This window comes from Canis lupus, chromosome 28 (genome assembly GCF_003254725.2).
Source record: "Canis lupus dingo isolate Sandy chromosome 28, ASM325472v2, whole genome shotgun sequence".
Classification (NCBI taxonomy): domain Eukaryota; kingdom Metazoa; phylum Chordata; class Mammalia; order Carnivora; family Canidae; genus Canis; species Canis lupus.
In genome coordinates this window covers 26,452,172-26,477,164 of record NC_064270.1, presented here as the reverse complement: position 1 = coordinate 26,477,164, position 24,993 = coordinate 26,452,172, and the positions used below count along the sequence as shown (strand labels likewise).

Here is a 24,993-nt window from a genome sequence, read left to right as displayed (position 1 = left end):
TCTCACATCTTACTTCTCTAAGTTGGCTTCCATCCCCACCTCTCCTCAAAAAGGCCTTAGCTAAGGTTGCTTTGTCAACTTGTTCATTTCTTTCTCTGAGCCCTTCTCAGTCCTTATTTTCTCTTCTCAAAGCATTCTTACAATGTCTTTTCCTTGACAAGTGATACAGTGATGTCCTAATTTGCTTCCCTGGCTGCTCCATCTTAATCTCCTGCATTTCAATGATCACTTTATACTGAGGACTTAAAACCATATTACCAATCCTTGTCTTTTCCATAAAGTATGATCTTGCCCTAATGGGGTTATAACAGAAATGAGTATGTGTATGTACATGTTTGGAAGTACATACACACATATAAACAGATACATATATACATCTACTAAGAAAATAAATTAAGTACAGGGTATGAGTAATGTTAGCTAAACAATATAGTATTAAAAGTATTAAATTTAGATGTTAAGATTTATGTATATAAAATTTACATAGTAAAAGATGTCACAAAAAAAACTATGTTACTACATAAGTTTGGTAACATTTCCTATTATATTTAGTTAGGAGAAATTATTATATGTTAAGCTAGAGAATTCAGGAAGAGTATACTGTCAGCAAGATGCTGGGGTATAAATAGGAAGAAAAAGAAAAGAGAGTGTTTGAAGCAGAAGTTCATAAGTCAATCAGAAAAAGACAATTATCATATGTTTTATTCATATGCAGAATATAAGAAATGGTGCAGAGGGCCATTAAGGGAAGGGAGGGAAAAATGAATGGGAAAAAATTAGAGAGGAAGACAAACCATGAGAGACTCTTGACTCTGGGAAACAAACTGAGGTTTGCTGAAGGGGAGGTGGGTCAGAGGATGGGATAACTGAGTGACGGGAATTAAGGAGGGCACATGATGTAATGAACACTGGGTGTTATACCCAAATGATGAATTACTGAAAACTATATCTGAAACTAATGATGTACTATATGTTAGCTAATTGAATTTAAATTTTTAAAAAGTTCATAATTGGTGGAGGTGCCATCTTGTAAGGGCATTATGGAAAATCGTCAAGTGTGTGTTGGTGTGAGAACTGTTACAGTGAATGAGAGAAATGGCTGGGGCAGCATTTAATAGGAGAAGCTAAACACTCTAAAGGTCCTTCAATGCACAAGACACTTCCCCACTACAAACTTCCCTGATTCCTGCATGACATTCATAAGCCTTAACGGGTACTCCTCTGTTTATAATTATTTAAGTTCAACACCTAACTACATTTTTTTATAAATACTATGTTTTGCACGGTGTTATTAACAATGAATATTTCATGGATGCAACTACCATGTATTTTAAGAAAATATATTCTTTGCTTTGTTCCTAACATCACCATGAGTTGTTCACACTTTCAAAAAATCACATGACTATACTGCAATGCTGCTCTTATGGATGAGTCACCAATACAACAAACCTCTGTTAGCATTTCTAGCTCTCATATTTGTGGTAATTCTATGAATAGATTAAAGCATTTGACTACTTCATTATATCTTAAAGCACAGATATATATAAGCATTTGGGTATTAAAATACACATTAGGTTTTGATACATAGGACATTTTACTGCTTTTTAAAATCATGGATATATGTAAATTATACTGGTAATATGTTTCATTCTATGTTAATAAAGGGGACACTATAAAATATTTGTTATAATGGCATGGAGTTGAGAATTACTGAATTAAATTCTTGGAAGGACAAGAGTGATATGAACCAATAGCACTGCTGGAGATGAACAAGTATAGCAGAAGGCCTGGCTGATACCAAACAGTGGAGGTGCTCTTCCCTGTTCTGGTCATGAAGTCCCAGACTTATGCTAATAACATCGTAACAAGGTAACCTATGTGCAAATAAGGAATATTTAGCTGCACTAGTACAGATGGTCAGGCTTATTTTCCCACTTACTGAATGATCTAAGGAGGAATTTGGGGAGGAATTTTTACAGAAGACAAAGGATAAAACTATAAGGTGAAGGACTTTAGTTAAAAATAAAAGAAAATGTAGTATGTCTAACAGTTCAAATTGTTTTTATTCCTTCTACTGACATAATCACTATGACAGTAAACTGTGTTTTCATTAAATCACAGTGCATCATCATCTGAAGTTTTAAGCATTAACTTATGGAAAGAGCCCAAGTTGATTTGGATTACTAGGAATTGGCAGCAGTTTGTTGCTTTAATTTCTCTCTCCTCTCTTACTGCCACTTAAGTGGGTTGGCCTCGCCCAAAAGGTGTGAAATTAAGCCTCAAGATAATAAGCAAATCAAAGAAGGTGTTTGAAAAATTCAGAAAAGATAGTTACTACAGAATGAGATAATCATCTTGGATTCCACTTTATCCTCAAAACTATTATTTAGAGCACCGCAGACTTTATGCCAATATTTAAAGCAAAAAGCAAAAACAAAGTAATTTATTCATTAATAAGAAGCATAAAAAGAAACATGGCAACATGTGATGGTTGTCAAGAATGAGAAAGATGTAACTCATAATCCACTCTTCTTTAAGCTGTATAATAAAGACATTTCAACATCCTTTAACAGCTTTCAATAAAATAAAATAGCCTTGATAATATATTTTATACTTATTATTCATGAAGTAGAGACTAAACTATGTTAAGCTTTTATGTTTTCTATAGATTTATCACTCTTTCTTCTGATAATCTATTGTAGTTTAACAAATTATACCAATATTTGATTCATAATTTTTTTGAGTCAAGAATTCTGGAAAAACTTGGATAGGTGGTTCATTTCTGATTCATGTGTCACCTGTGGGTAATGGTACTGGAATGTCCACTTTCCAAAAAGGGATCTTGAGTCACATATCTTGTATCTTGATTCCTACTGCCTCTCTAGATTTTTCCCTCTCCTTCCTTCATTCCTCTCTTCCCCCATCTCTCTCTCTCTCTCGGTCTTTTCCGTTCCCCCCATTCTTCTATCTACATGCTCTGAGCTTCTCATAACTTGGTGGTCTCAAAGAAGACAGACCTGCTGGCTTATCCTGAGCAAATATTCTAGACAAGAAGTAAACACTGCCAATCTTTTAAGGCCTGTGTCTAGCAACTGGCATACAGTCACATACACAGTGTACAACTGGAGGAAGCCATATAGAGTCCTCTCAGATTCAAGGGAAGGGAATAAAATGTCACCTTTCTTTTGAGTAATATCAAAGAATTTGTAGTCTTCTTAAACCTACCCATCTTGATTGAAGCAATAATGAAAATCATTCTATTTCCTGTCAGTAATTCTTACACTCTGCTAACAATGAATACCAACTACAAGTAAAGCACCATGCTGAGATACAAAAAAGTCTCTTACTGCAAAGAATTAAAATTTTCATTCAAAAAAAAAAAGGAAAATTCAAGTATAAATAGTTAAATAAGAAGTTTCCAAGTAACATTTTAAACTACTCAATGAAAATAGGAGGATAACAGCAGGGAGAAAAGATTTGTTAGAAATCCACAAATTTTCATTCTGTCTATAACAGCAATGCCAACCTCTCCTATGTGCAAATAACTGGAAAACATTCCCTGTTTTGACAAAATGTCAATAATTAAAAGAATGTCATTAGCCTGCTTATACTGCATTCAATTCGGAGGATAAACACATTTTCAGAGACAACTAGGGAGAGCTATTTCATTGTCCCACAAGAGAAACCAGAAATGATCAAATTTAATATTAGTATTCAAGATACATTATCTAAACTCAGAAACAACGCAGATAAGAAGATGTGATCATAGGCACATTTAGACTACATTAACAGGTGGACCTCCTGAATAATTTTGTTTAATAAACAAACCTTTATTGAGTCCCTGCTATGTACCAGGGCATTGTGCTGTACTGTGAAGACATAAAATGAAGAAGACATCACCTTTGCAAACAAGAAACCTAGAGTATTGGGAGAGAGAGGTGAGTAAGCAGGCAACTAACTCTGTGACAGTATGACAAGTCCCACAATGGAGGTAAGTGCAGGCTACTATAGCGGGACAAAGGTGAAATGCTTAGCTCAGAGTGAGGGCTGATTGCCTGGCAAGACCCTCCAGAGGACAATGATAACCTGACAGCTTAAAGTCCTTTGGAAGCATATTGCTGTTATTGTCTGAGAATGGAGGCCAGTTTTGAGTAACAAAGAAGCTAGCAAACATCTTAAACAGAGGGGCAAAGATTGCTAACAGATTTGGAAGAGAAAAATTACGGTGGATTCAAGGCAAAGCCAGTGTAGTTTTGTGAGAATATGGGGCAGAAAGACATACTGAAAGATAAATGTGGGGGAGAAACTATGATCACATCACCTAGTGTCTTTCATTTGATGCTGATGAGTGTGGATTTCATACTGAAAGACATGAGAAGGGACTAATGGACTAAATAAATGAACATGATAATTTCAGATGGCTATATAAACATATATAAAAACGTATTTGTAAACAGCCAGTAAATTTTTGAAAATGCACATATCAGAGCTCAAAAAAAATAAAAGCTTGCAAAAGCTTTTAAACATAATGTCATAAATCTGAAGGGTTTTATTTATGAGCCAAATGTGTTTTTTCAATTGCTGGCATTTATTAGATTGCCTATTGATTTAGTGTTTACGGTTTTAGTGTTATAATCATTTTATGCAATGACAAATATAAACTATTACTTAAAAGGTGACTAATATAAAAACATCTGCCTAATTTTTAACTAGAAACTATATAACTACAATATTTAAATTGGTAACAATAGACTTCCCATTTTACTAAACTGAAAGGAAATCTACATGCACTACATAGACTTCTAATAATCCATCTATAATAAATGACCAATAATGATTTAGAAAATAAGACAAACTCAGAAAAAGGTCCATCTTTATCATAATAAAATTTAGACAATTGGCAAACATTTCTTATCTCGTGTTTTTTAAGCTTACTATTACATATAGTCAGTTACTATATGACAATGTAACCATTACAAGCAAATATTTAATCTTTAGGTGCTCTACGTCTTTTAAAAATAAGATGTATGCAGAATAGTATGCTTTCATTCTATTGAGATGCTTGAGACTATATGAGACCCTGAGCATACTGCTTCATTAAGGTTTTGCCCTTAAAAAAAATCAATGATATTTTATCATCAATTAACAGGAATGGCAATATACATGTTTCCATTATTCTGGTTCTCCTAAATGTTTTTCTCCATTCTGCAAACCCTCTGTCCAGGCTCACTTGCACTGGCTAGGTATATTTCTCAAATTACATGGATAGCATGTGTTACTGAAGTGCTGCAAACAAAATGTACATCAGTACCTATTATTGATCAGTATAGGGATTTTCTACACATCTGGCTTTTCACTCACATTGTATTCACTGAATTCTTTTCTAATAATTAAAAATGATGATCAATTTTACCATCTCAAATGTACAGTGAGAAAAATACAAAACAGAAAAAGTTCCAACTCTCCTCAGACTGTATTAGTCTAAAGGTAAAACAAACAAAGTGATCTGGTAAGTACTTTTTGATAGAGAAATGCTATCTTTAAAGCTATGAAAATATGCAAAATTATGTGAAAGGTTAAAACTGCAAAAAAAATAATTCTTTACTAACAATTATTTAGGATTCTACTATGTGGCATGAATTTATTAAAATCTATAACCATATTTGTTAACAAGATGGCCCTAAGTGCATAAAAAATAAATACCTGTAACTTATTTTATAAAGCCTTTAAAAAACAAAACTATAGTTGTTTTTCACAATTACAATGGGAGATAACTAAAGAGTTTATTCTAGTATATATTCCTGGATCATTTGGTTGGTCAACTTAAGTTCCATATACAGTATTTACATACTGTTGCCACAAAAAAGGGAGATGATTTAGCATGAACCAACCATTTGTAAATGATGAGAACTAGAAAAGTCAACTTCAAAGCAAATAATCAAAGCAAATTGGTCAAAGGTACTATTTATTCATTTTATGAATCTGAATAGAAAGACATTTAATAATTCCTAGCAAAATACTTATGTAAAGGTCTCCCATTCTAATTTCTCATAATCTTTATGACTTTTACAATAAACGTTAGTCATCTTTTCAAGCATAACTTCTCTTTTAATTCATGCCAACTTTGGGAACACTGATCTTTCCCTAGTTTAGAAACTAGGTGGTGGCCAATAGCTGAAGTAAGAGCTTGTGGTTAAGTATTTTTCCACGGCAAGCCAAGAAAACGGACTCTCATTCTGCCTAGAACTAAGTATACTTAATGAAGCACATGTGGATGCTCCTAGCCAGTATATATCCACAAGGTTAAATTAAAATATATTCTGGGTTATAAAAATTAGGAGATTTAGTTCAGCAAGTGGTCCGAAAACATACTGCAGGGAGAAATTATCCAGATTGAAATGGCCAACTAAATAATGGCAGAAATGGGGACAAGCTAATTAAGAAAACACACACAACACTCTATTAAGGTCTTTCTTTTATGAGGCATCATTCAGTGCTTTTCAGATGGCTAACTTAAATATGTTGTTGAATACTTATTGCCAAAAGAAGACAAAACAACAATACAATCCTCATTTACCTTCCTCTTTGGTTTCTTTAAAAATCTTCTTAAATCCACATGGTCAATTTTTCTATTCAAGTGAATATACATGTGTGTGCATATATGTACATTCTATTGCGAGTCATTTATTTGCTTTGCTTTGCTCATTTCATTACGTATCAAATTTCTCCTAGACTTGCTACCTCTTTAATTATTAATACTAAACATCTATGAAGTATATTACATTCTAACAGTAACATGATTTAAAGAAAATAATCTTCTTATCAATAAAATTTTATTACATATACATTATGATAAGCAAAGGCAAGACAAAGCATGTAGACTGAAACACCAAAATGTTTGGACAATAATGTCCAATTGCATTAGCACTGCATATGCTAAGGTTTCAAAGTCTTTGAACATATTGGGAAGAAGGTCATTGAACTGATTTATTCTGCATGTGCACAGCTTAAGTACTATAATAATGAAATCACGTTCACTTGGAAGAAAATTGTCCAGTGTTAAGTTGCCAACGGCCATGTTAATAAGGCTTCCTACCTAACTAGGCTGATAGAAGCTTCCAGCTCAAATGCTATTAATTTATTTAGTAATTCTAAAACTCACAAGTGAAAGAGGGAGAAGAGATATTTTCTAAAGAAACATAGATAATTCAGGTCTATTGTTGTTCTTCATAACAATGGAGCTTTTAGTTCTATTCTCTAATTTACTGTCACTTTATCACTTTTATCTTCCACTTTAAGTCTGTTTCTTTTATTGGACTATCTATTCAGCTGATAATTCATTTAGACTTTTGAAGTTCTATGCCATAAAAATTCCATTTAACTGCTTCCTAAATAGTGGCTAATCTGCACAAATTTTAAATTTGACCTTAATGGAACAGCTTATTCCTGAAGTTATTAGGACATTGGGAAACAGATCATGTCCTTAAAAGTATACTTACTTTAAAGTTTTTAAAAAATCATTCACAAAATGAATTTTGCACAGAAAGATATTTGCAAAGTGTCTCCTTTTACAATAAAATGCAGTGTCATTTTCCCATTTGAATTCCTTCTACACAGTTCAGAATTTCACTCAAGCATCAGATGAGATGTCAAAGTGCTTTGTTAACAAACTTATATCCCAGATGTGGATAGAACAGGGACAGAAGGCTCAAATGCTCTAACATACCTAACAATTCAATTACAGTTATCTTATGGTGCCATCACATATTTTTCTTCAACAATCAAACAACCTCAGCTGGAAACCTCTAGCAATAACATAAATAAAGGACCATCTGGCTAGAATAATTAAGGAAGGCTGGAAATAAAACATTAATTAGTGCAGTATTTCAAACGACCTTCAGAGGCCTTATTATGAAATTATATCCAAACAGGTAATCATTTATTTCATGTTGCTGTTAAATTTAACTAGGCATGAATAAATATAAGTACCAATTTTTTACTCTTTCAGTGAGGACTATTGCCTTAAAATGATGATGAAATTATATTTCATTTAAATTCAAGCAACAAATAAACAAGTGGAAAAAATGACACTGCAAACTTTAAAAATGTACATAACTCATTTCATAGAATTTTAACATTGAAAGCACCTTTGGAGATCATAAAACCTCTTCAATTTATGGATGAGGAAACAGAGGCACCAAGAGATTAAATGATCTTCCCAAGGTCACACACTTAAAGAAAAATAGAGACTAGAAGCAAATAGACCTGTTCCTCATTCTAGAAATACTAATCTTAGTACTGACGATGAGCACTTACACATAAATATTCGACAGAAGCGTGGTGGTTGTTATTTGCCACTTCACTGAATTAAAACAAAATTTCACAAAATGCTGGTAATGTACAAAATTACAGGCCACACAATGAGACAATACCTAAAGTGATAAACTACCCTGTAGAGTCTGTGCCAGAGATGCCCTGCTATCCGTCAATGGGTAAAATTACTCTTTTAAGGTAGCTTATTACAATTTCAGCCTAATGAAATACACCAGATGTGTATGTGTATCACTTCAAGGCCATGGTTTTTAAGAAGTGTGCTTCCTCCAGGTATTTACTAATCTGTGCACTGGAATACCTCGGGAATGAGGGAGCCATAGATGAAAGGGAAAGGGCTCCTTGACTCATTTAAAGGGAGAAAGTAGCATACTGGCAGGGACAGATACAATAACTGGTCCATGAGAGAGAAATAAATTCCTTCGGTTACTAGCATTTTGGTTAGCATTGCTGTATTATTCAACTAATAAAGGGTCCAACACAGACCTGATGGACACTGATTTTCATACAACAGAAAACATTATTACAAAATATCAAAGTAGTGTTTAAAGGAAGATTATAAAAAATAAAGGAACATTAGAAGAGAAGTATACCTACTTCTTAAAATCAGTATAACTTTAAGTCTCTTTAGATAAAGATCATCTCTTTCATATGTCTTCCATAACTTCTGATATTCCCTTGGGTTAAATGCACATATAGTGCAAATTTTAAAAATTTGCAAAAACAAAGAAGGATGGAATGGACCAAAGCATAGTATAGACAAAAACTATGGGATCTGAAGGCAGATATCTGGTTTCAAGTACCAATTTTGCCTTGAGATGCCAAGGACTAAAACATATCCATGTTCATCTTCACCATCTTCACTCTTCAGCTTTCTACTTCAAACACAATTGGGTTGGGGTGGCAGGAAATGAGTAAGGCTTCAAGAACAGTCAATAACAACTCCAGGCGAACTCCACCCTAAATCACTGCCAGAAACAAATAGAAGAAATAAAACCACTAGATAAACATTCAGAGTATGTTTCTAATGTCTGCTGTTTCAAGTCTCCCAGCAGGGCATACAATAGATCCACATGATAGGATGCAGATCTTTTCATCTTAATGTTTGTGGCAAGAACCCAGTTTGGTTAAATGCCAAGATTCTTAGCAAATCCTATGGTGTTTATATGTGCATTTAAAAGGGAAATCTCTGAAAGGATATATATGAAACTAAAATAAGTGGAAACCATTAGGAATGGGGTGGGAACTGTGTAGGATGAAGAACAAGGGAGAAAGGAAATTTTTCAATTTTATGTTTTTGATGACCTTCTTCAAGAGGGACAGTGTATTTAAACTGAAAGAATGCCTTTTTTCTCTCATGAGCAAGTCATGGATTTAAATTGAGGAGTATCCCACATAGTTTTTCATTTATGTTATAAAATCTCACATGAGTGTGTATGGGCTTGACAAGCTGGATATATACCTTCCTATTGTTGAACACAGAAAAACACAGTATGTGATGAAAATCTTACTAAGTGCATTTCAGAGTCTCTTAGAAGAATAAACTATTCAACCTGTCCATCAGGCTTGAGTGATGAGGCAAAGTTTTGATATCCCAGATAAAGTCCCTGACCATATATTCTCTAAACTCAACTGAGAAATAATGTCAGAAGTGGTAATAACTGATTCTGTCTTGCAAATGACTAGTTCAGAGCTGTGAGTGCTTCACCAGAAATGTTAGATGAAATATGAGATACTTGAAATGATTCTAAGAATAAGCCTATTAGAACAAAGGAGGTTTCCTCAAATAACCATGCTTGACAAATGTAGGAATAATAATTATAGCTACCACTTATTTTTTGTTAATAACATGCCAAATATGTTACTCTAAGCACCTTAAACATAGTTTTCTAAGCACCATAAAACCTCTAGTAGGGTACCAGATGAAGAGAGCCATTGAGATGTAGTAATAGTTAACACTTATTTGTATATATTTTGGACTAAATTTTACCCATTTTTTAAAAATCTCATAGCACTGTGAAATAGGTACTAGCCAAATTTCCATTTAATAGCTATCAAATCTTAACAGTAGTAAATGATTAAATAAGAATATGAATTCAGGTCTGTCTGCCTCCAAGTGTGTATACTATATGATCAAAATATTTAGGTTTTAGAATAAGGCCTGAATAAAAATCTTACTAGCTGTATGACCTTAAGCAAGTTATTTCCTCTCAGAGACTCATTTTATTCATCTGTAGGAATGAATTTAAAATGCCTGTATACTGGGTGCCTGGGTGGCTGAGTCAGGTAAGTGTCTGACTCTTGGTTTTTGGCTCAGGTCATGATTTCAGAGTCATGGGCTTGAGCCCAGTGAGGGACTCTGAGCTCAGTGTAGTCTGCTTATCTCTTTCCCTCTGCATCTCCCCATGCCTGCTCTCTCTCTCTCTCTCAAATAAAGAGAGAAAATCTTTTACAAAAATAAATAAAATGCCTACATACAATATTGTTGTGGAAATTAAATGTGAGAATGTAGCAGTGCTTCATGTAGTGCGTGGGCTCATGGTTATTACATTTAGTTAAGATACAGGTGGTTGTTGTCACAAAGAGATCCAACAATAGACTGATTAAAGAACAAAGGAATTTATTTCTGTATCACAAAACAATCCTAATGTTATTGATTCAGACCTGCCAGAGCAGTGCAGCTCCTCATGGTCATTCAGGACACCTGTTTCCTTACAACTCACTGGTCTTTTACTTTTCTCAAACTTTTCTCTCTTAAAATATGTTGTGGATCTCAAAGAGCTTTTGTTGTATAATTTACTACTATTAAAATTTGCTACATTAGAAATTTAAAAATGAGCATTTGAAAAAAATTATTAATTCATGTAGAACAGCAACAATGCATTTTTACAAAAAAATACATTTAACAACTAAAAACTTGTGAGAAGAGTGCCATTGTTTTATACACTTGCAAATCTCTTTAATATCTAGAGGATGATTAAGTTCTTGTATATGCTTCTGCTTTCACTGTGTTAAGACACACTATTTTGGTTGAAATATATGAAGAAAATCCATATTCACATACATATTTAGTTGGAAATAGGAGCAAGCGGTTTATTTATTTTTATTAAACAGAATACACTGGATAAAGTTTTATTTTTTAAAAATTTAAAATCAGGGATCCCTGGGTGGCGCAGTGGTTTGGCGCCTGTCTTTGGCCCAGGGCGCAATCCTGGAGACCCGGGATCGAATCCCATGTCGGGCTCCCGGTGCATGGAGCCTGCTTCTCCCTCTGCCTGTGTCTCTGCCTCTCTCTCTCTCTCTGTGACTATCATAAATAAATAAAAATTAAAAAAAATAAAATAAAGTTTTAAAATCAGATGTTTTGAAATATAACTTACATACTATAGGATTCGCCTTTTAATTAGTTTTAGGAATATATATATATATATATATATATATATATATATTAACCACCATAATCGAGAACTAAAATAGGTCCATAATCAAGAACTAAAATAGCTCCATCATATCAAAATATTCTTTCATGACCCTTTTTAAGCTAATCCCTCCCCTTATGATGAGCCCTTGCTACCATTGATCCACTTTTTCCCTATACTTTTGTGTTTTCCAAAACAAATGGAATTAAATAGGACCTTCTGAGTTTATTGAGTTTCACTTCTTTCACTCAGCATAACGAATTTGAAATTCATGTTCTCTCAGTAATTTTGTTTTTCCTCAGTGTCAGGTAGCATTCCATTATGTGGATATACCATGCTTTGTTCATTTACCAGGTGAAAAACCTTTGAATTACTTCCAGGTTTTCATGTTTATGAATAAAGCCATTATAAATGTTCATATATGACTTCTGTGTGCACACAACTTTTTATTTCTTTTGGGTAAATATGAAGGAATGGATTGCTATCACATATGGTGTGTATTTGTTTAACTATATAAAAATCTGCCTGTTTTTCCAAAGTGACCATATGACTTTGCATTTCCAAAGCAGTGTTTGGCAGTTCTGTTGTTTTGCATCCTTCTCTGTTACTGTAAGAGTTTTCTTATTGTTTTTTTTTTATTTTAGAGTGTGTGTGTAGTAGTAGTAGTACTAATGATACAGTAATAATAGAAGTAGCAGTAGTATCATAGTGCTGTTTTATTTTGTGCTAAGACTAATGGTAAAAGTCTCCTCAAGTCTTTATAGGGTTCCATGCATCCTCTTTGTTGAAATGTATGTTCAAATCTTTTGCATATTTTAAAAATTATAGTTTTTTCTGTTTTGAGAATTCTTTGTACGTTTTAGATTGAAGTTCTTGGTCAGATACGTGCTTTGCAACTATTTTGCTTCCAGTCGATAGTTTGTTTTTCGTATTTAGTAAGCCCAATTTACCAGTGTTTCCTTCCATAGATCATAATTTTGATATATCTAAAAAATCTTTGTCTAATATAGTTCACAAAGATTTTTCCATGTTTTCTTTTAGATATCTTATGATTTTAGGTTTCAAATTTGAATTTCTAATCAATTTTGAGTTAAATTTTATGTATTCATGTGAGGATGAATTGAAGTTTATTTATTCATTTATTTTTTGCATATTGATATCCCGTTGTTCCAACACCACTTAATAAAGAAAGGGTCTATCTGTTCTCTATTGAAATATCTTTTAGCCTTGGTTGAAAACTGACTGACTGTATATATTGGTATACTTTTGTTCTATTGATCTATGCATCTATCTTCCCACCAATGCTGCATTGTGTCTTGATTACAACAGTCTTAGAGGAGAATTTCTCAACCTTACTGTTATTGACATTTGGGGCTTGATAAGTCTTTATTTGGGGGCAAACTGTGCATTGTAAATATTTATCATCATCTCTAGCCTCATCCACTCGATGCCACTAGCAGCCTCCTAGTTATGAGAACCAAAATGTCCCCAGGCCATTGCCAAATGTTCCTGGGGGTACAAAACAGTCCCTATTAAGAACAATCACTTCTTTTCATCATCTGTGAAAGTTAAGAAACAAAAAAACAGATGACCATAGTGGAAGGGAAGGAGAAATAAAATAAGATGAAAACAGAGAGGGAAGCAAACCATAAGAGATTCTTAACTATAGGAAATAAACTGCGGATTGCTGGAGAAGAGGTGGGTGGGGTATGAGTTAACTGGGTGATGGGCATTAAGGAGAGCACTTGATGTACTGATGAGCACTGAGTGTTATATGCAACTGATGAATCACTAAATTCTACTCCTAAAAATAATAATATACTATATGTAACTAAATTGAATTTAATTAAAAACATTAAAAAAAGAAAAAGAAAAATCGCTTAAAAATAAGCCTTGAAATGAAGTGTTGTGAATTCTCCAACTTGGTTCTTTCCCAAAATTGTTTAGGTAATTGTAATTCCCTGTATTTCATATAAATTTTAAAATCAGCTTATTGATTTATACTAAAAATATACTGGAGTTTTTATCAGGATTATGTTAAATCTATAGATCAATTTGAGGATCACTGAAATCTTAACAATATTGATTTTTCCAAGCCATGAAGGAAGTATATTTCTCCATTTAAAAAGGTCTTCTTTGATTTCTTTCATCAGTGTTTCAAAGTCTTCAGTTAAATTTTACCTAAATATTTCATGTTTTTTGGAGATATCATAACTGTCACCCTTATTTATTTCAATTTCTCACTGTTCATTGAGATTATATAGAAATACCCTTGCTTTCATGTATTGGCTTTGTATCTTTTGTCCTTGCAAAACTCACTGATTTTGAAATGTTTCGTATTATATTACATAATGTACTTTTAAACTTTTTTTTTTAGTTTTTAGTTTTATTGAGTTATAACTGATATACAAAGAAAGTATACACATGTGATGTATACATCTTGGTGAGTTTGGACATAGGCATATACCCAGAATACCATCACCACAACCAAGGTATTAAATATATCCACCATCTTTACACCATCTTTAATAATTTACTTGTATTCTTGTGCACATGTGTGTGTGGAGGGGTGTTGGTAAGAACATTTAACTTGAGATCTATCTACACCAATCCTCTTAACATATTTTAAAGTGTACAATATCACATTTAAAAATGTGATACATGGTACAGCACATCTCTAAAAATTATTTATCTTGCATAACAGAAATTTTATACTCTCTCAAAAACAATTCCATATTTCCCTCCTCCAAGCTCCTGACAACCATTATTCTACCCTCTGCTTCCAGGAGACTATTTTAGAAACTGCATCTAAGTGGAATCATGAAGAACTTGTCATTTCATAATTAGCTTATTTCAGTTAACATAACATCCTTTAGTAATTTTCATATTATTGCAAATGGCAAGATTTCCTTCTTTTTTAAAACTGCATAATATTTCATTTTGTGTATACATCACGTTTTCTTTATCCATTCATCTATTGGTAGACATTGGGCTGTTTCTATTACTTGGCTATTGTGAATAATGCTATAATGAAGATGAGTGTGCAGATATCTCTGAGATACAAACTTCATTTCCTTCAGATACATGCCTAGAAATGGGATTGCCAAATACTATGGTAGTCCTATTTTTAATTTTTTGAGGAACCTCCACACAGTTTTCCAAAGTGGCTGCACCATTCTACGTTCTTACCAACAGAGCACAAGGGATTCCATTTCTCCACTACCTTGTCAATACCTGTTATCACTTGTCTTTCTGTTAGCCATCCTAACAGGTGTGAGGTGGTATCTTATTGTGGCTTGCATTTGTATTTTCCTGTTGATTAATGATGATGACACTTTTTCATGTACCTGTTGGCCATTTGAATGTCTTCACTCAAGATATATTTATTCAAGACCTTTGCCCATATTTTAATCATATTTTTCTTAGTATTGGTTTATAAGACTTTCTTATATATTTTAGATATTTACCCCATATCAGATAGATGGTTTGCAAATATTTCTTCCTATTCTGTAGGTTGCCTTTTCATTTTGTTGTTTCCTTTGCTGTGCAGAAACATTTTAGTTTAATGTACTCTTACTTGTTTTCATTTTGTTGCTTATGCTTTAGGTATCATACCCAAAAATTGAGCAAAGACTAATGTCAAGGAGCTTTTCCCTTATGTTTGCTTGTAGGAGTTTTATATTTTCAGGTCTTATACTCAAGTCTTAAAACCATTGTGAGCTAATTTTTTTGAGTGTTGTAAGATAGGGGTCCAATTTCATTCTCTTTCATGTGGATATCAATTTTTCCAAAATCATTTATTAAAGAGACTATTCTTTTCTCATTGTGTGTTTGGTGTCCTTTTCAAAGATTACTTGACCCTATATAGCATGGATTTATTTCTGGGCTCTCAATTCAGTTGACAAGTCTTCAAAATAAGTAAATTCCAACCTCTTAAATTCCAGCCCAGAAGACAATACAATACACAGCTCATCAAATGATTATATGATCTAGTTGAAATCAGATTTCAAAAGGAGGATGTAATATTGGGCAAAAAATATATGGGCAAAGAATAAAAAAGCCCATTTTGTAATTATTCACAATAATGAATTATCTTATTATTTCTACTGACTTTTCTTTTGCGTTTTAATACATATGTTTCTTATACACTTATTTTGGCACATCTTCCTGAACGATGTAAAATAACAGTGGTTGTAAGTACAGCTAACCCTTGAACAACACAAGTTTGACTTTTGCAGGTCCATATATTTGCAGATTTTTTTCATACAGTACTTTAAATTGTGTTTTCTCTTCCTTATGATTTTCTTAATAATATTTCCTTTTCTGTAGCTTACTATATTGTAATAAGAGGATACATAATACATAAAACATACAAAATACATGTTGACTGTGATAAGCCCTCAAAGTTTTGGGGTATCAAAGACACACTGATCTTCAAATGTGAGAGGGTCAGTGCCCTTATCCTCTGCATTGGTCAAGGGTCAACTGCAAATGCCTTTTGTTACTATCTTTATACTTTTCACATTTCATTATATTTCATTGTATGTGAGTATGCTTTAAATAATGTCAGTGCTGAAACTACAAAGGGGAAATCAGTGAAGAAAGTAGTTCAAATTCAATTCTATGGTCTGGGAAAATAACCAAACTTAAAGTGCTGGAAATGATAATCCTTACCTTGTTTTTGATCTGACAGGGAAAGCATTCAGCCTTTCATCACTAAGTATGATGTTAACCATTGTTTGTTTGTTGTTTTTCTGTAGATGCTCTTTATTAGGCTCAGGTAATTCCCTGTTATTTCTAAACTGCTAACAGTTGGGTTTTGTTTTGTTTTTGTTTTTAAATTATGAATGGGTGTTGGATTTTGTGAAATGCTTTTTTTTCCATCATTCATATGAATATATGGTATTTCTTCTTTAGTAAGTTCAAATGGTAGGTTACACTGACTTTCAAATGATGAACCATCATTGTATATCTGTGATAAATCACATTTGGTCATGGTATACAATTATTTTTACACTGATGAATTAAGCTTTCTAATAATTTGTTACCAATTTTTCTAAGTTCACAAGAGGTGTGGGACTGTAATTTTCTTTCTTTTTCTTTTTCTTTTTTTTCTTTTTCTTTTCTTTTTTTTTTTGTAATATCTTTGCTGGGTTTTGGTACATTTAGTAATAACAAACTTTATAAAATGAGCTAGGAAGTGCTCCCTCCTTTTCTATATTTGAAAGGAGATTATGTAAAAGTTTTGTTAATTCTTCTTTAAATGTCTGATGGGATTCTCCATTGAAATCAATTGGGTCTAGAAATTAATTTTAAGGAATGATTTAAAATTATAAATTTCATTTCTTTAATGGTTATTGGACTATTTGGATTATCAATTTCATTTTGGTTGAGTTTCAGTAATTTGTTCTTTTTGAGGAATTGGTCCATTTCATTGAAGTTGTTAAATTTATGGGCATAAAGCTTTCCACTGTATTCCCTAAATAGCTGCAAAATCTGTAGTAATAACCTCTATTTCATTTCTGATACCATTTGTCCTTTCCCTACGTTTCTTCAATTCTCCCCTTCAAGGTAGATTCAAAAGATCTACCAATTCCACTGACTTTTTTTTATGAACTAGCTTTAAGTTTCATTGTTTTTTCTCATTTTCTTATTTTGAGTTTCTTTGATTTGTTTTATCTTTACTATTTGCTTCTTTATGCCTGTTTGTGTTTATTTTTTACTTTTTCTTTTCTAATTCCTTTATGTAGGAACTTAGATTATTGACCCTTCTCTCTAACACAAGCATTTAGTGCTATAAATTTCCCTCTCAGGGCTGCTTTAGCTATATCCCAAATATTTTGATTTATTGTATTTTTGTTTTCCTTCAGTTTCCTTTAGTTCTAAACTTTTAAAAATATTTCTTGGAGACTTCCTCTTTGACTCATGGGTTATTTAAGAAGTTTGTTCTATAAATTCAATATGTTTAAAGACTTTTTTCCTTGTCATTGTTGCTAATTTCTAATTTGATTTCATTATGATCAGAAGAGACATTCTGTATGATTTGTATTAAATTTGTTATCTTCATGGCCTAGGAGAATTTCTATCTTAGTGAATGGCCCATAGACACTTTAAAATATGTATATACTGCTGTTGGGTAGAATATTCTTACATGTTAATTACATACTGTAAACTGACAGTGTTATTCAAACTTTCTATATCCTTGGTGATTTTTTTTAAAGATTTTATTTATTTATTCATGAGAACACAGAGAGGCAGAGACATAGGCAGAGGAAGAAGCAGGCTTCCTGTGGAGAGCCTGATGCAGGACTCGATCCTGGACCCAAGGATCACACCCTGAGCTAAAGGCAGATGCTCAACTGCTGAGCCACCCAGGCATCCCTCCTGGGTGATTTTTGGTCTAGTGGCTCTATCAGTTCGCAGGGTAAGAGGCATATATGAGTCCCCAAGTATAACCGTTGATTTTATTATTTCACCTTTTAGAACCTTTTAGTTCTATCAGGTTTTGCTTTATGTAATTTGAAGATATGTTGACTGGTAATCTTAGGATTATTATGTCTTCCTGGTGGACTGATCCTTTTATCATTACATAATACCCTTCTTTGTCTCTAGTAATTTTCTTTGCTTTCAATTCTACTTTGTCAGATATTAACATACTACTGTTTTTAAGTTTGCATGATATATAATTTTTTCCATCCTTTTACTTTCAACTGGCCTAGGTAGATGAATTTGAAGTTGGTTTTTTGTAGGCAGCAGATAGTTTCATTGTTTTTCCCACTCTGCTAATCTTTAGCCTTTAATCTTTGTCCTTAATGTTTATTTAAAGTAATCATTCCTATGTTACCATTTAAGTCTGCACTTTAGTAATTATTTTTTGTTTGTTTTCTTTCCTCTCTCTTTTCTTACTTTCCTTTAAGTTATGTGAACATATTTAAAGAATCTGGCTCAATTTATTTACTGTGTTTTGAGTTTATCTTTTGTATAGTGGCTGCTCTGGGTATTATTACATGCATATGTGACTTAAAATGGTCTACTAGAATCAACATTTTACCACTTAGAGTGATATGTGGAGCCTCACTTCCAATTTTTATTTTTATCTTCCCCATTTTAAGTATCATTGTATTGAGTATCAGACTGAATTATAATTTTTGCTTTAATCATCAAAGATGTATAAATCTTATGAAGGAATGGATAGTCTATGGTATATACCTATATTTCCACTCTTCCTGATGCCATAAATTTCTTGCCTTTATCATTTCCCTGCAGTTTAAAAATCTCCATTACATAACTCTTAAAAGTAGGTCTGCAGGACATAGATGCTTTCAGTTTTCTTTTATCTGGGAACTTCTTATTTCCCCGTCATTCCTGAAGGATAATTCTTCCAAATGAGGAATTCACAGTTGAAAGCTCTTTTCTTTCATCATTTAAAAAAATATTGTGCCACTTCTTTCAGGTTTCCATTGTTTTAGAAGACAAATTCACTGACATGCAAACTGTGCTGTATATATAGCACATTATCTCTCTCTCTGATTGCAATTTTTTTCTTTATTTTTTTTACTATGATTATGATGTTTCTTGGTGGGAATAATTTTGGGTATATCCTTCCGGGATTTAATCAGCTTCCTAGCTCTGTAGGTTTAAGTCCTTTGCCAAGATCAGTAAGTTCTCAGCCATTATTTTTTCAAATACCATTTCAGCCTGACTCTCTTTCTCCACCACTTCTGAAACTCAGATGACAGGAATGTTGGCTCTTTAGTTCTTATCCCACAGGTCCCTAGTGTTCTGTTCATTATCTTACTCCATTTTCTCTGCTGAGTGAATTCCACTGTTCTGTCCTCAAGTTTAATAATTCTATTATGTCATCTCCACTCTAACATGGAGTCCATCCAGCAAGAATTTTTAAAAGTTTCTATTACTGAATTTTTAGGTTTTATCATTTTCTTTCTTTTTACTTAAATACAGTTTTTCTCATATATAAATGACATATAAAAACATTCACCCTCTTCAGGTGTCAAAATTGGTGGGTTTTAGTTTATTCACAGAGTTTTACAGTATCACTGCTAATTCCAGAATGTCTTCATCACCTCCAAAAAATGCCCCATACTGACTTGCAGTCACTCTCCATTCCTTGTGCCCCCAGTCTCTGAAAACTACTATATGGACTATTTGGACATTTCATATAAATGGATTCATACATTATGTGGCCTTCTGTCTGACTTCTTTCACTTAGCATAATGTTTTCAAGGTTCATCTGTGTGATAGCATGTATTAATACTTCATTATTTTTTATTACCAAATAATATTCCATTCTGTATACCACATTTTGTTTTTTCTTTCATCAGTTGACAAACATCTGGGTTGTTTCCATATTTTGACTATTGCAAATAATGTTGTTATGAACATTTGTGAACAAGTTTTGTATGGGCATATTTTTTACATTCTTCTGGGTATATACACAGGAGTAAAGTTGCTTGGTCAAATGGTAATTATATGTTTAACTTTTTGAGGTACAGCCAAACCTCCAAAGAGGTTTCACAATTTTATACTCCTGCAAGCGGTTTTTTTGGAAGTTCAATTGCTCAACATCCTTACCAACACTTGTTGCTGTCTGTCTTTTAGATTAATGGTATACTTGTGGATATGAAGTGATGTCTCACTAGTGGTTTTGATTTCCATTTTCCTAACCACTAATGATGTTAAGCAACTTTTCATGTACTTAATAGCCATTTATTTCTCTTTGGAAAAAAATATTACTTCAAGTCATTTGCTTAATTTCTGTTTTAGAGTTTTTATATTGAGTTGAAAGAATTCTCTATATTTTGGATACATGTCCCTATCTTGATACAAGTAATCAGATTTGCCAATATGTTCTCCCATTCTGCAGCCTGTCTTTTTACTTTCCTCATGGTGTCTCTTGAAGCATAAAAGTTTTTCATTTCATGAGGTCCAATTTATGTATTTTTTCTTTTGTTGTTGTGATTTCTGAGTAATCTATGAAACCACTGCCTAATCCAAGGTCATGAATATTTATTTACCCCTATGCTTTCTTCTAAGAATTTTATAGTTTAGTTTTACATTTAAGTGTATGATCTATTATGATCTATTTTGACTTAATTTGTGTACATGGTGTGAGGTAGAGTGTTCAAACTCATAATTTTGCAAGTGTGCAGCAAGTTATCCCACCATCTTGTTAAAAATATTATTCTTTCCTCCACTGAATTTTCTTGGCAACTTTAGCAGAAACCAATTACCCATAAATGTTAAGGTTTATCTGGATTCTCACTTCTGTTCCACTAATCTGTATTTCTAATTTTATGCCAGAACCACATTGTCTTTATTGTTGTAGCTTTACAATTAATTTGAAATTAGAAAGTGTGAGTACTCTAGCTTTGTTCTTTGCCAGAGTGGTTTTGCAACTGTGGATCCCTTGCATTTTCATATGACTTTTAGAACTAGCTTTTTAACATCTGCAAAGACAGCAGCTATGATTAATAGGAATTGCATGAAATCTACATACCTACTGGGGAGTACTACCTTCTTAACAATAGTTAAGTCTTCTAATTCATAAACATGAGGTAGCTTTCTATTTATTTAGGTCCTCTTTAACTTCTTTCAACTACATTTTGTAGCTGTCAGTGTGCAAGTCTTGAAATTATTTTGCTACATTTGTTCCTATTTTGTTCCATTTTATACTCTTGTAAATGGAAATACATTTAATTTCAGCTACAGGTTATTCATTCCTAGTGTATAGAAATACAAATGGTTTTTGTAAAATGGTTCTTTATACCTTCTATTTTTTTTTTTTTTGCTGATCTTTTCTACTCTTAATTTCTTAATTTTTAAAGAGAATTTGTATTTCATTGTTGAAAATTTTTATAATGGCTGCTTTAAAATCCGTACTTGAAAATTCCAATATTTCTGAATGAGATATGTTAGCATCAGTTGATTATCTTTTCTCAGGTATATTGTGATTTGCTTGGTTCTTGGTAATAAGGGTGATTTTTTTTATTGCATTCTGGACATATTTTCTATCATGATAGACAACTATGGATTCTCCTGAATATCTTATTGTAGCAGACATTAATTCTATTTAGTTTTAGTACTCAGATCTTGGCATACATTTTTTGGGCTGTGGTTCTACTAGCAGTTTCTCGGAGTCTTAGCAGTCTTATTTTGGTCTGTATGGCAATGTTTGGTGCTTCTTGGGCTCCTAGTAACTGCTACTACTACCTGAGGGGGTAGAAGAGATTCCCTAGGCCTGGCCCTAGGATTCCTCTGTGGGATTAGGACATGGTGAGGTCCCTCTGTTGGTGTTTTTAGGCTGCCTCTATGTCTCTGGCATGAAGGAGGGGAGTCTTAGGCCTTAGGGGGCAAAGAGGCTTCTAGGACTGGTCTCCTTGTTATGACTGGGTTCCTTCTGCTGTTTACCTGCCCACACTAAATATATTTTTAAAGTTTCATTGAAGGAGAAAATACACAGAAGTCTATAAATCATAATTACACAGCTCACTTGATTTTCAAAAATTAGGTATATCTGTATAAATATGATTCAGAATAAGAAATATTATTAACAGCACCTTAGAAGGTCCCCTTATACTACTCCCAGTAAATACTATGTATGCCTCACATAGGTAAATACTAACTTGATGTAACATACTAGTTAGTTTTCTATGTTTTTAAACTTTAAATAAACTGAATCAGCATTTATTCTTATGTTTCTGGTCTTTTTCTTCCCCTTTGGTAGTCATTAGTCATCTATATTGCTACATGCAATTGTAGAAGTTCACTCATTTTCTTTCCTGTGTGCCACTGAGGGTATAAACCATTATTAACTTGAAAAAATTCCAACTGTTGAGGCACATTTGAGTACACTAAGTTCTGGCTACTACTAGTAATGTTACTGTGAACATTCTTGCATGTGTTGTTAGTGAACTGATCTATGCATTCTATTGGGTAACTAGGAATAGAATGTATCAGTCATAAGGTATGCATATGCATATGCTTAGCTTTAATGGACATTGTCAAACAGTTTTGTAAAGGATTTGTATCAATTTACATTCTTTACAGTATTGAATAAAAGTTTCAATTGCTACATATATTTGACAACACTTAGAATTGTCTCTTTTTCATTTTAGCCCTTTGATAGTGATGTAGTATTATCTCATTATAGTTTTATTTTACATTTTTCTAATGACTAATCAAACTGAAATTTTTTTAGACATTCTTATTGGGTATTTGGATATCCTCTTTTATGAAGTGTCTGTTCAAATCTTTACCCTTTCTTTAACTGGTTTGTCTATCTTCTTTTATTGATTTGTAAAATTGGTCTTTATGAGTATGAATCACTTGTCAGGTTTATGCACTGAAAATATGTATTACTACTCTGTAATTTATCCCTCTGGAACTAATCAATTGCACCTACTTTTAAAATACTTGAACATAACGTTTACTTCCATTTTAAATTATATATAATAAAAATTATATTATATTTTAAGTTATATATAATAAAAGTTATATATAACTTAAAAACTTTGAGATTAAGCATTTGTTCTAAATTTTATTTAAACAGTAAAAGATGGCAATGATTATCTAAAATACAATTTTATAAAATACTTTGGCATATGTAGCTATATTAGGCTTACCAGATTACTAAATTACACAATTTTCAACATCTTATTTGTTTACTGTCTGGTGGTCAATTAAACTCATTGGTCTAGTATGAATTTTATCAGCCATAAAATATGTTATCTTTTACCAGAATCTAAGACTATCAAAATCCAAATATATATATCACCATTCCTTGAACCATTCTGGAAATAGGTCAGTGCTTAACACGGTTGATTGAATTCAAGTGCCATTATAGACACTAATGAATTGCTACTGTGTAGCATGAAATGGAAAATCTATTTCACTGTAGTAACTTACAAAATAGTAAGTTTAATTTGCCAAAAATAATGAAAGTGCATAATAATCATTGTGTGTTGTGTATATCAAAATTTGAAGTGATTTAAAATGTTTTAATGGATAAAATTAGTTTAGTTGACTTTTTTCACAGATACTAATTTTAGTTTTCAGATCTTGGTACTATTAATATTTAGTTAAAAGATATTACATATAACACTTGCTTTTCTCCCTCTCTTTTCTCTATTATAGGAATGATGACAGATTTGAGGATAAAAAATAAAGACAACAAAGGTAAATTGTTTTTACAAATTAGAAAGTATTTACTCACAGCTAATACCAAATATAGAACTTGCCTTGTGCCTACCATGGGAAATTTGAAAAGGCTCACTTTCTAAGGCATCACTAGTGTCAAATTACTTCAGAATCTCTATGCTTGATAATTTCTCAAGTATAAAGGTTTTGTTGCTAAAACTGCTAATGAGTAAAAAAAAAAAAAGCATTATTAGGTCATGCTTGCAATACTGACAACTTTTAAAATGCTTATGTCATACACTCAGGATAGCATGGAGAGTCAATGCTAATAAATTATTATTCATTCTATTTGTCTTGTCTTGGAAACAACTGGAAACAAATGCAAGTAGCCATGTGTTAGTGTTATTGTCTGGACTTATTTTTGATTCCAAAATTATGACTATAGGCCTGGTACTAAAACATTTCAACTCATGCCTTTGAAATGACTCTAAAGTGCTATATAGGAAAAGAATAAGCTTGTATCCTTATAGCATAAATCTATACATCAATTTCAAACACACAGAAGGAAACTGTCACAGATGAATCCAAAACAACCAAATATGCAAACCTGTAGTGATAAAAAATACTTACATTAGCATAGACAGAACTAAGACTCACACATTTTCTGTATTTCACGAGAGAAGTGCTTTTCCCTTTAGAGATATGTGCATTTTTGTAATGAATAATGGACAATAAGACTGTCTCTTGAAATTTTAACTTTAGGACTTAAGATTTGTATTTATAATATTGACTGAGGATTTTAAAGCTTGGCTTTATATTATTCATGTATTGTGGCTTATCAAAAATTTGTGTGTATATGTGATAATCTCACTGTTCTCTACCTACTAGAATTTTCCAGTATGATAAATTACAAATAAATAATGGAGTATATTCCATCACCAGATGCATATTCTCTTTATATTAATGGTTTCTGCGAACTCTAAAGGAATATCAAAATATCACACCAAGTAAAATTAGATAGCTTGCTGGGATAAATAAAATCAGCTACATATTTGAGTAAAATAAGAGAGAGACAGTTGATGTCCTA

The 24,993-nt window shown here is 32.5% G+C and overlaps 1 protein-coding gene across 2 annotated transcripts in view; it reads right to left on the bottom strand.

Annotated features, from left to right (window-relative positions):
- Positions 1 to 24,993, bottom strand: part of ATRNL1 (attractin like 1) — a 779,330-nt gene that overhangs the window by 308,607 nt on the left and 445,730 nt on the right. The window contains exon 27 of one of the 2 annotated variants that reach the window (XM_049103126.1): positions 6,463 to 9,299. The exons of the other annotated variant lie outside the window; for it this stretch is intronic. Within the exon in view, the coding sequence (XP_048959083.1) occupies positions 9,297 to 9,299 (3 nt within the window). The 3' untranslated portion in view covers positions 6,463 to 9,296. Of the gene's footprint in view, positions 1 to 6,462; positions 9,300 to 24,993 lie in introns of those variants that run through there. 2 annotated transcript variants of the gene reach the window in all.